We start from the raw sequence: 12,959 nt of genomic DNA on the forward strand, positions 1-12,959 counted from the left end.
TTTCCTGGTATAGACCATTGGCAGCATGCCAGGAAATTTCTTTGAGTGATAGTACAGTAGTAAATTAAGTCAGAATACTAGAGTTTTAATTCTGGAGTGCTGTGGAACCTAATTAGGACAAGCCACCTAATTTCTCTAGACTTCGGTTTCCTTTTCTATATTAATGTTGTTGTTGTAAGTGCCATCTAGTTGGTTCCGACTCATTCAAACCCTGTATAGGGTTTCTGAGGAATAGCTAGTGGGTGTGAACCGCTGACATTTCAGTTCAAACAAACTAGTGCATTATCCTGCAATTCTACACCAGGACTCCATAAGATAGGAACAATATTTGGGTCTAAAAAATATTAATACTTGGTATGTTTAAATCAAAGTTGGTTTGATGATTCAGATGAATAGGGTATAGTACACTATGCCTCTTCCTTTAAAATGATTAGTAGCTGTTTCAAGTTCTACACTCGTCCCTTCCTTTCTAGACTCTCCATACTGCCTACTTTTTGCAGTGAGCAGTGACAGGGCTGCAGTATAGTTAGCTACTACAAACCAAAAAAATCAAGGCCTGTGGTAGCCACAGTGATAAAAAGTTCCCAACAAAGGAGATCTGATCAGACTTCATCAGAAGAATGAACTTCCAGAAACAGCACTGAGCTAGGAGACAAGAGACCTTCCTTCTGACTCATTTCATTAAATCTTAGTAGAGAACCTAGTACTGACCACTCTCATATTCTATCTGAATTTTCTTCCTAATAAGGCGGCTACCTGCCTCAGGTTTTAACAACAAAAAATATTTAACTTCTATTAATGGGAAAGGGAGTTAATAACCATAGGGGTCACAGTGACTTTGAATTCCAGCTTTACCACTTCCTGGTTCTCAACTTATGATTAAGTTATTTGACCTTGGTGTTCTGAGCAATAAATTAAGATAAACCATATCTAACTCATGGCATTGTCAGGAAGATTAGCTAAGGATTCCGAGTATTTTAATGCCCTTTCTCTTCCACAAAAACCTTTTTAACTTGGCTCAAATCATATTCCTCTGTGAAATCGGACTGCTGTAACCAGTCATCACTCTAAATCTTACAGAATTCTGGGGTTTTTTCCCCCATTCCTTGCATTTTACTTCATCTAAGGAGCTCTGGTAGCAAAGTGGTTATGAGTCGGGCTGCTAACCTCAAGGTCAGCATTTTGAAACTACCAGCTGCTCCACGGGAAAAAGATGAGGCTTTCTGCTCCCGTAAAGATTTACAGCCTCGGAAACCCTGTTCAGGGTCACTATGGGTCAGAACCAACTCGACAGCACTTAACAACAACAAAAGATTTACAGCCTCAGAAACCCTGTTCAGGGTCACTATGAGTTGGAACCGACTCCACAGCACATAACCGCCACCACCAGTCCTAATAGACCACAGATTGCTGAAAGCAGGGATTTCATCTTGCTTTGTATATCCACAACCCCTAGCACAACTGAGAAGGTATCAGAAAATGCTCATCGAAGGACTAACTGTATAGTCACCTAAGGCCCACAGTGTACAGGCAAGCAGGAAATGTACTCACAAGCCAAGGCAGGAAGGTGGAGATCTCTAACAAACTTGTTAGCAGAAATACTACCAAAAATGCCCAATCGATGGATCCTTCTAATTCTTCAAAATTGTATAATGAAATTCATTAAGATAGTTTCTGAAGAAAACTTTTCAAGAGCTAATAAGCATGAAACACATGGTGCCTAAAAGCCTTGTTTGGCCTGCTTTAGTGCTTGCTGTATTGGAATGTACATGTCCTCCTAATAGACAACATGTTGCACAAAGAAAACCACATGTGCCTCCAGCAGCTTGTGATTTCAGACACAAACATGCTGTTATTGACATACATCATACCCTAAAAATTCTCCAGGTATAGAAACCAAGACAAAAATGCTAAATGAGTAATTCAAAGCACCCTTGAACCCAGCCTCTCTACTACCCTTGTCTCCTAGCTTACCTGTGATCTCCTCCCACCGTGATGCACTTGTGGCCATCTGACACAGCCCTACTAACCACCTCAGCCAGTTCCTGGTTGGCAAGGCCCACTGAGCGTGGATTCACTATCAGGTTGTTGTAGAGCTCATCTTTAGGAACTTGTGTAAAACTCATATCTCCAAAATCTTTTATATGGCAGCCTAGAAACAAATGAAGGATAATAAGATTAATTATGTGAGCTGTCCCAACTCTTAAATTCAAGCCTCAACTTGCAACATTGAAAAATTCTACGGGAAAAATACTGAATGGTACAGAAAGCATCAAAAGACAATGGAAAGAATAAAGAGTTACTGTACCAAAAAGAAGCAGTCAATGTTTAACCATGTAAAGAGGTAGCATGTGATTAAGAGTTGATGGTACTGAAGGAAGAAGTCCAAGAAGCACTGAAGGCACTGGCAAAAACCTGGAAACAATTTGTATTCCAGAAATTGACAGCATCTTTCAACAGACTGATGCAGCTCTGGAGACACTCACTCATCTATGCCAAGACATTTGGAAGACAGCTACCCAGTCAAACAATTGGAAGAGATCCATATTTGTGCCCATTCCAAAGAGAGGTGCCCAAATGGAATACAGAAATCACTGAACAGTATCATTAATATCATGCAAGTAAAATTTTGCTAAACATAATTCAAAAATGACTTTAACAGTAGATCGACAGAGTACTTCCAGAAAGTCAAACTAGATTCAGAAGAGGATATGGAATTATAGATATTAATTGCTGATACCAGATGGATCTTGGTTAAAAAAGAATACCAGAAAGATGTTTGTTGTTGTTGTTGTTAAGTACCGTTAAATCAGTTCCAGTTCATAGCAACCCTTTTTAGTATTTTGAGGAGCGGCTGGTGAGTTTGAACTGCTGACCTTGCAATTAAATGACCTAGTAGTCCACACCAAAGGACTCCTTTCACCATACTTACATTGTTCAGTCTGTATGTGGAGAAGCTGGATTATATGAAGAAGATCATGGCATCAAGATTGGAGAAAGACTCATTAATAACCTGTGATATGCAGATGATACAACCTTGCTTGCTGAAAGCGAAGCCTTAAAATACTTACTGATGAAGATCAAAGACTACAACCTGTAGTATGAATTGCACCTCAATGTTAAGAAAAAAAAAAAAAAAAAATCCTCACAACTGGACCAATAAATAATATCATGAAAAATGGAGAAACACTCATGGAAGCAGCAATCAAAAAAAATCAAACAATATATTGCATTAGGCAAATCAGCTGCACAAGACCTCTTTAAAGTATTAAAGAGTATAGTTGTCAGTTTGAGGACTAAGGTGCACCTGACCCAAGTCATGGTATTTTCAATTGCCTTATGTGCATGGTATTTTCAATAACCTCATATGGATGAAAAAGCTGGGCAGTGAATAAGGAAGATCGTAGAAGAATTGATGCCTTTGAGCTGTGGTGTTGGAGGAGAATATTAAAAGTGCCATGGACTGTCAAAAGAACCAATAGATCTGTTTTGGAAGAAGTGCAGCCAGAGTGCTCCTTGGAGGCCAGGATGGCTAAGTTTCGTCTCCCATACTTTGGACATACTGTCAGGAGGGAACAGTCGCTGGAGAACGATGTCATGCCGGGTAAGATGGAGGGTCAGAGAAAAAGAGGAAGATCCCCAACGAGCTGGATCAGCCAGGTGGCATCATTGATGGTGTCAAGTGTGGCAGCGGTAGTGAGGTTGGCCCAGGATCGGACATTTTTCGTTCTGCTGTGCATAGAGTCGCTATGAGTCGGTTCAGACTCAATGGCACCTGACAACAACAATGTGAATGTGAAACTTGGGCAATGAATAAGACTATAGAAGAATTGATGCATTTGAGTAATGGTGCTGGAGATAAATATTAAAAGTAGCATGGATTGCCAGAAAAACAAACAAATTTATGTTGGAAGAAGTACAGCCAGAATATTCCTAAAAAGTCAGGATGGTAAGACTTCATTTCTCATATTTTGGGCAATGTTTCATTCAGTTGTACATAGGGTTGCTGAGTCGGAACTGATTCAATGGTCCCTAACAACAACAAGAATCCCAATTCTTACTATGCTAAGCCACAAATAATAAACTATGACAAAGTACACATAATAATTTTGTCACCAAAGGTAAAATTTTAAATGTCATATGACTGTGTGGCAGGATTATCTCAGTCCTCGTTGTGATCACGGGAAGCTGAGAATTCTGAGCACCATTCTACTGATGCCAGTAGCCAGGAAATGCAGGTCCAGCATATGTTCAGAACAAAATGGGAACTGATTTTGGTGGATAGCAGAGGGCAGAATCTGCCATATGACATTTGATCAATTCTGCCATAACCTTTAAGTGATTATCACCTCAAAATATTAAAGCTTAAGTTGCCCTTGTTGTTGTTGTTAAGTGCTGTCGAGTTGGTTTCTATTCATAGCAACTCTATATAGGGTTTCTGAGAAGCAACTAGTGAGTTTGAATTGACAACCTTGCGGTTCTAAACCGACTTTGCAGTCCAGTGTATTAACCAACAGCGCCACAACAGGACTCCCTAGTTAGCCTTGTTGTCGTCAAGTCTGTTCCAAGCCATAGCGACCCTGCATAGGGTTTCCAAGGAGCAGCTGGTGAGCTTGAACCAGTGACCTTGTGGTTCAAACTGACTTTTCAGTCCAGCGCCTAGGTAACACCAGTTACCCTAGGATTGCCATTTTCTATTTTTAACTATTCTAACTATTCTAATTAATTACAGCACTGAACCAGTAAATCCCATCCTGATGTAGCCTCGTAGGAGCATTTTTTGTAGCTAATGGTATAGGACTGGAGGATAATGTGCTGCAAGGTCAGTTTGAGCTGCAAGGCTGGTGCTTCAAACCTACCAGCCGCTCATTAAGTTTCTGCTCATCAGAAACCCTATACACTTAAAAATAACAGCAATGCCCACTATGCCAGCAGTATTGGAGCCCCCAGAGGACTATAGACTAAACTCAGGACTGGTTTCTAAGGGACAAACAAGGGCTGAAAGAAAATGGACATGGCATGGTTGCAAGCAGTTAAGCAAGTGAATAGTGGAACAATATGATACAAGATTGTAGAAAACACGAATGACAACCTACAGACCAGAGTTTTTGAGGTAAGTGGGGAGATTGATGGGAGGTTAATCTATACAAAGCAAGCTGAACTGGTTAATACTGAAGTTGTTACTTTTATCAGAGTGTGGTGGCACTTAATTCTCATTCAAAGGGCAGGAGAAATGGTCTAATTATGAATCTCAGAGTTTCAGGAAAAACTGAAGAGAACAACTATTGCAATTTATAAGAGATCTCTGCCCATCATACTTGAGGAACTGTCCCTTTGTCCTTTACTCTGTCCTTCAGATCAACTCATCTGCAAATCCAGGTCAGATGAGTCTGCTTCATTATTGCTCTTTCCTCAAGACGGCACTGTAGTATACAAGAGGAACCTGAAACTCTGAGGAATCTCTTAGGTCAAATAACTAGAAACCATTTGAAAGGACTCTCGTTTTCCATTTGCACTGACAAAAAGCAAACTTCTTGTACATTGGCCCAAGTTGCTTTTTTCCTCCCCAGTGCTTGTGATAAAAACAGTCTCTCTCACTTGATCTTTTAGGTCCAGATGTTACCTTTGGTCTTGAGAAACCTCTCCTGGCTCCAGTAAAGTGGAACGAAAGAACCCATGTGAATCAACAGGATGATGCAACCAAGCAATAGAGAAGAACTCAGAACAGCCCTATGCACTTGGAGTTCAGGGCCCTGATCATTAGTGAATGAATGCTCGAAAGAAGCCAGTGACCAGAAAGAAGGAAATGGAGCATGGTAGTTGGCTCCACATAGCATGATGTACGTGGTAGCTAGCCTGCTTTACAGATATCCGCAAATCCCCATGCCCTCTGCTCTGCTAGCATTCCTACCCACACTGAGCAGAGGAGGACACCACCGCTCTCCAGAGTTAAATAGCTCCAACTGTAATAGCTGTTTTAGAGCATGCTTGAAACACTTTTGTTAGAAACTGACATGACCAGGTGTTTTTCAGGAGCGTCAACACACCCCACTGCCCCTACTGCCCTGACTTCTGCTTATTGATGGCCCCATCTCTACTAGCAAAGTTTTCAGCAACTCAGGAGGAGAAGACTGAAAGAAGACTCCATAAGTGGTCCACTGGCAGAAAAAGAGAGTTGGAGAAAAGAAGCCCTTTCAAATTGTCTCTGAATAGGATTGAAATGTTTATGACTTCAGGATCAAATCAGTAAAACATGAAAAAAAACTAAGATTGTGAGATCTCTGTTGATGCTGAGAAAGTACTAATAGCTTTTTAAGTTACACAGTCAAATCATATGTGGCAGTTTTGTTGCTGTTGTTGGTATATGCCGTGGAGTCGGTTAAACTCATAGCGACCCTATATAGGGTTACCAAGGAGCAGCTGGGGTTTGAACTACTGATCTTGTAGTCCAGTGCATTATTCTACAGTGCCACACCAGCCCCAGGCAAAGAGAATTCCCAGTATTTGGAAGGAATGTACCTGCTAATTCCTAGAACCTCAGCTGTACCAGTGTGTTCAAGCCCTAATTTCATCGTGACCCTTGACGTGAGTTCAGGTGGCATCTTAAGTACTCCACAATCATTTTGTTCCCCCTAAATTTTCTTTTACCCTACACACTACAAAAAGTTGAACTGCCAAAAGTGCTGGGGAAGTAGAATGCGTGGCTTTGCCCTCAGGCAGAATGTATTTGAAAGTACATTAAAATCACTTCCAGTCAGCCCAGAAAGGGGTAGTCTCCCTCTAGGGACTTGCCTGCGTGCACCCCTTAATAGAAATTGGGGTACCAGGGTTGCATGGTTATGAATGATACCATGACTGTCCGAAGGCCTCATAGCCAATCCTGTAAACTTTTCTAATCTGCAATAGTACCCGGCCCAGTTCTGTAGGCCAGCCTGAGGCTGGGAGTAACAGATGTGCTGCTAGTCCGGTTCTGTGAAGAAATCTCTGTTCTCTGTGGTCACCAGTACGGTCTCCGAACGATGATACCCCTCATCCAGATGATGTTTCTTTGTTTTGTCTTCATCTTGTTTACGACTTATTAAAGGGATCTATATAAGGTGCTCTGGTAGCGTAGTGGTTATGAATCGGGCTGTGAACCTCAAGGTCAGCAGTTCGAAACTACCAGCTGTTCTGCGGGAGAAAGATGAGGCTTTGAGTCGCTATGACTCGCTATGAGTCAGAACTTACTCCACAGCACACAGCCACACAGCCACAAGCACCTCTAGATCAATGTGCTGTGAGCCAGCTCAGGCTTTCTCAGACAGACTGTGTCAGCTGACAGCACCTTAGCCCCAGAGTTCCAGGACTGACAAGGTAAGAAACCAAGAGTAGGTTTCTTAGGCTGTTCTCCATAACAAGATCAAGACTGTCAATCTTCAGAGCAAAATTGTCTCTGACAACATTTTGACAAGACTACAAGCTATTCTAGTATCTAATCACAGGAAGATATGGTACCATTCCCAGGAGATAAAGTTCTTTATAACCTGTGATTTTTGTTGTTTAGTTATTCTTTACATGCTACTTTGTTCCATGATGGTGTAGCAGGTTACGTATTGGACTGCTAACTGCAAGGTCAGTGGTTCAAACACACAGGCCGCTCTGGAAGAAAGACGAGGCTGTCTGCTCCTTTAAAGATTTACAGCTTTGGAAACCCTACAGGGCAGGTCTGCTCTGTTCTATGGGGTTGCTATGAATTGGAATCCGCTCAGTGGAGTGGGTTTTGAAGTTGTTCAAGAAAGGACATCAGGGCTGGGGACAACAGACATGCCAGTCATACCCGTGACATGTAGCTTTTCCTGCCCTAGAACTTCGGCTGCTCTGACATCCTGGTGAGTCTACAGAAGGAACCTCAAACTAGACAGACTACAATCCACACTACTGGGGGCTGAGAGTATCCACAGATGGCCACAGTACCTTACTAAATGCAAAGCAACAAATCTCTGTCCTCTGATCCTAACTTCCTACCCAGTAGGACCCTACCCAGAGAAGCGGCAATGCCAGAGATGGAAGCAGAGATGATGACTTGGAGAGATGGAGCAGCTGAAGACTCTAGACTCATGGAGGGAGAGGGTCTGTGTGCTGGTAGCCAGGGGGCAGGGTGTGCCCTTTGGCTGTTTGAATGAAATGTACTGATGTTCCCCCATGTAAACTATCACTCAATTCATAATAAAAACTTAAAGTCAGTTCTGACTCATAGTGAACCTGTATAGGGTTTCTGACGAGTAACTGGTGGGTTTGAACAGTCAGCCTTGTGGTTCAAACTGACTTTTCAGTTGAGGACTCCTTAATACATATAAGTGTGTAATTAGTAAAGCGATCTGTATAAGATAGATTTGAATAAGGAGTTTCCTAATCATTTCTTTTGTCTTCTGTTGATGTGTTTTCAGTTATGTTTGATAGTGTATTTATGCCATGTATCAGACTGTCTAAGTTAGTCTCTATTTTTTCATTGATGATTTTTTTCCACTTTTTATTGAGTAAAAGTTTACAGAGCATATCATCAGTTTTACATTCAATAAACCATATATTTTGCTTCATTACATGGTTACAATCCCCTCCATGTACCAATATTTAACAGTATTTACATAGCAGTATTTACAGGACGGTGGGTGGAGTCCTTGTGTGGCGCTGTGGGTTAATGCGCCAGACTGCAAGGCCATTTGAACTGCAAGGTTGGTGGTTCAAGCTCACCAGCTGCCCCTCAGAAACCCTATACAGGGTTGCTATGGGTCAGAACCAACTCAATGACACTTAACAACAACATCTATTTACTTTAACTATTGCATTCCTTCCTGTGTCTCCCGCTACCTATGCTAATATATTTATAATTCTCCTTCCCACTCACCCCCGTAACCATCATAGATGGTTTCTTTTATCAAGAAAACCTTTTTTCAAACTTTTCAAAACACTGGTCTCATACAGTATTTGTCCTTTAATGACTGACTAATTTCACTCAGCATAATGTCTTCAGGTTCATCCATGTTGTGAGGTGTTTCACAGATTCATCATTCTTCGACGTTTTGTAGTATTCCATTGTATTATGCATCAAAGTTTGTTCAACCATTCTTCTGCTGATGGGCATTTAGGCTGTCTCCATCTTTTTGATATGTCTCTTATAGACAAAATTGAAGGACCTTGTTTTCTTATCCATTCTGCTCAGTATGTCTCTTGACTAGTGCATGTAATCCAATTACATTCAGTATAATTATCAATGGATATGAATCGACTGCTACCATTTTTCTGTGTGTTTTTTGTGGTGCTGCTGGATTTTTTTTGTTGTTCCATATAATTTTCTATGCAGCATTCATTTTGTTTGTGAGTTTTCATATTTCAATGGATGAGGCATCTTTTGTGATTTTTCTCTCCACCCTCCCTTCCCCCCACCCCCCTTAAAACTGATGGTGTAACCAGCAATAACAGCAAAGTTCAAAAAAGTTGTTGTTCCTGTGAAGTGCCATCAAAAAAGTGGAGGACAATCAAGGATGTGGAGAGACTGGGACCCTCCTACATTGTTGGTGGGACTGTAAAATGATCCAACCACTCTGGAAAACAGTATAGTACTTCCTCAGAAAGTCAGAAATAGAAATACTTTGTGATCCAGAAATTTCTCTATTTGGTATTTACCCACAAGAAATACGAGCCACAAGACGAGTAGATATAAGCACACCAATGTTCACAGCAGCACTATTCACAATAGCAAAAAGATGGAGACAGCCTAAGTGCCCATCAGAGGAAGAATGGATAAACAAACTTTGGTACATAACACACAATGGAATATTATGCTACCTTGAAGAATAACAAGGAAGCTGGAAACCACCACATAACATAGATGAACCTTGACGACATTATGCTGAGTGAAATTAGTCAGTCACAAAACTACAAGTATTGCATAAGACCATTATTGTAAAAGCTTAAGAAAAAATACCTACACTAAAAGGAAAAAAAACTGATGGTGTAACCTAAGACATCCACAAACATGTCTGTATTATGACTGTCATTTTGAAGAAAGGAAAAAAACTGAATTTTGGGTGAGAAATAGCTAACAAGCATTGTTCTTGTTGTTGAGTAAGTCACTCAATTGCAACTCACAGGTGGTGGGTTTGAACTGCTGACCTTGAGGTTGGCAGTGCAGGGCTGATCCTACAGCACCATACACCACACCAGGACTCCAGCAAACAAATTTAGGCCCACTGATTTCTCACTAAAATGAGTCCCAGAGTCCAGCTGTTACACACAGTTCCTATTTTCTACATTGCTGACGGGAGAGCATGAAAAGGCAAGGCCCACTGTATCTTGAAACACCAATTCTCAGAAAGCCCTAACCACAGAGCCACACCCAGCAGTGAAGCAATGCTTGGGTCACAAAGGAAGGTGTTTTCTTCTCCTATTCAGTGGTTCATAGTTCTTGGCAGTGGAGAGCAGGGGAGAAACACAGCTGCTATGAGTTAAGGCTGATTCAACAGCATGTAACAACAGCAGCATCTATCTAAAGTAACTAAAAGTTATCCTTACTTCTGAAAGTGATCCATCACTAGATTCTCATGTCTTGGTTAAAAACAAACGTTTCAAAAAGGAGATAATAACTGGCTACTATAACCTACTAACATCTAGCATGAATATAGTTATCAGCTAGTAGCCCTTCACTTTGTCAAGATTCAATAAAGTCCAATGATATATGACACATTAAAAAATCTGGGCACCAAGTGGCTTCTGAGTAGCCAGTTACTTTGAGAAAAAAGATACTTATGTGGGAGAAATCCCATGAGTCAAGATGTGAATGAACTAACTGGAGGAAGCTGTGGTGCTCGGTCCCCATTCTTCCTTCAACAAAAATGTACTGTGTACTTACTGTGTGTCTGGGACTTTCTGAGTCCAGAGATAGAGAGGTAAGGTACGGTTTGTAGCCTTCTAGGAGCTCACAGCATGGCAAGGAAAGAGATAGGAACAGAGAAGCCCAGCCCAGTGCTAATAACAGTTATCTTGTGCCCTGTGTGGTGGGAAGAGAGGAAAGGTGTTGACTCAGAGCCAGAAGGACTTGTCAGAGGAGTCAATGTCTGAGTCTTAAAGTCATTAGCCAGGCAAAAAAGGGAGGGACGGCTTACCAAGCAAGAAAGACAGAGTACCTTTAGCCATATTGAACAGTTCAGAGTTCTCCTGAGCCTAGGGTGCCTTCAGGAAGACTGTTGGAGACATGAGGCAAGAGAAGGGAGCAGGGACCAGAACCAAAATGCATCAGGAAGCACTAAAATTTCAAGTCAAGAAATGGCAAATCAAATCTACATTTTAAGTTTAGTGTTCTGGGAGAAGTGTGAAATGGACTGGCCTAGTGTTTTGGAAGAAGTGTAGCCAGAGTGCTCCTTAGAGGCCAAGATGGCCAAACTTCGTCTCTCATACTTCGGACATATTGTCAGGAAGGACCAGTCGCTGGAGAAGGATATCATGTTTGGTAAGGTGGAGGGTCAGAGAAAAACAGGAAGACCCCCAATGAGAGGGATTGGCCAAGTGGCAGCATGGATGGACTCAAGCGTGGCAACAATAGTGAGGTTGGCCCAGGATCGGACAGTGTTTCGTTCTGTTGTGCACAAGGTTGCTATGGGTTGGTACCGACTTGATGGTACCTAACAACAACAGAGGAGTCCTGGTGTGGTGCTGTAGGATAAGTACTCCACCACAAGGTCAGTTTGAATCACAAGGTCAGAGGCTCAAACACCCAGCTGCTCCTCGGAAACCCTATTATTGAGTAATACATTATGAGTCGGAACTAATTTGATGGTACTAAACAACAACTACAAGAACATGAAGTTGTAAAATTAAGGCAGTGGGAGAGAGGCACTTGGGGTAAAGACAAAAGATCTGCCTTCCAAGTGTCTGGTTCTGCTACCAGCAAAGATGGACAACGCAGGGGGAAGGGAGTTAGAGAAGGCAGCAAGACGTTCAGTTTTGGAAATGTTGGCGATGAGTTGTTAGAGACTACTTTGGACATATTGTCCGGAGGAAACAATCGCTGGAGAAGGATGTCATGCTGGGTAGGGTGGAGGGTCAGAGAGGAGGAGGAAGACCCCCAGCGAGATGGATCAGCCAGGTGGCATCACTGATGCACTCAAGTGTGGCAGCGGTAGTGAGGTTGGCCCAGGATCGGACATTGTTTCGTTCTGCTGTGCATGGGGTCGCTATGAGTCGGTTCCGACTTGATGGCACCTGACAACAACAACAACAAATTATGGATTCAACTGTGTTCCCCCAAAATGTATTGGAATCCTAGCATCCCTATACCTGTAGGTGTATTCCATTTAGGGACAGGATATTGTAAGGTCGTATCAATGTGGGGTGTATCTTAAGCCTAAACACTGTTGAGATATAAAAAGCAGATTAAGCACAGAGGAACTAAAGGACAAAGGGAGAAAGATAGATGCCACTTGGAGATCACCAAGCACCCAAGGAATGCTGGGGCTCCAGATGCTGACACAAGAGCTGACAGAGGAAGCCTTCCCCTAGAAACGGTGTCCTGAATTCAAACTTCCAGAATCCTGAACTGAAAAATAAATTCCTGTTTTTTTTTTAACTACCACAGTATTTCTGCAAGAGCAGCCCCAGCTAAGGAGACTATCGTGTTGAAAATACATGGGACCAAGTTAGTGGATCAATTCTAGGCAGTAATCAATGCTGATAGCATCACTTCTGAAGGGATGTACACCATCACTTAGGAAGCAGTTTTGTCAAAATAAATAAAAATTTAACTTGAATCTGTCCAGGGCTCTAGATCAAATTACCAGCTTAAAGGAAATATGTGAAACAAAGGAAGATGTCATACTACACTATGCAAGGAAGGAAAAAACATATATCTATAAAGAGAGGGACCTATCAGTTAAAGGACTTAAGAGATATCAATCACTATGGTGTGGTGCTGTAGGATAAGCACT

The 12,959-nt window shown here is 41.8% G+C and overlaps 1 protein-coding gene across 1 annotated transcript in view; it reads right to left on the reverse strand.

The window, feature by feature from the left end:
• ARG2 (arginase 2) overlaps positions 1-12,959 on the reverse strand; it is a 71,350-nt gene that overhangs the window by 12,177 nt on the left and 46,214 nt on the right. The window contains exon 3 of the mRNA XM_006873049.1: positions 1,975-2,152. Within this exon, the coding sequence (XP_006873111.1) occupies positions 1,975-2,152 (178 nt within the window). The remainder of the gene's footprint in view (positions 1-1,974; positions 2,153-12,959) is intronic.

Source organism: Chrysochloris asiatica, unplaced genomic scaffold, assembly GCF_000296735.1.
Source record: "Chrysochloris asiatica unplaced genomic scaffold, ChrAsi1.0 scaffold00221, whole genome shotgun sequence".
Taxonomy (NCBI): Eukaryota; Metazoa; Chordata; class Mammalia; order Afrosoricida; family Chrysochloridae; genus Chrysochloris; species Chrysochloris asiatica.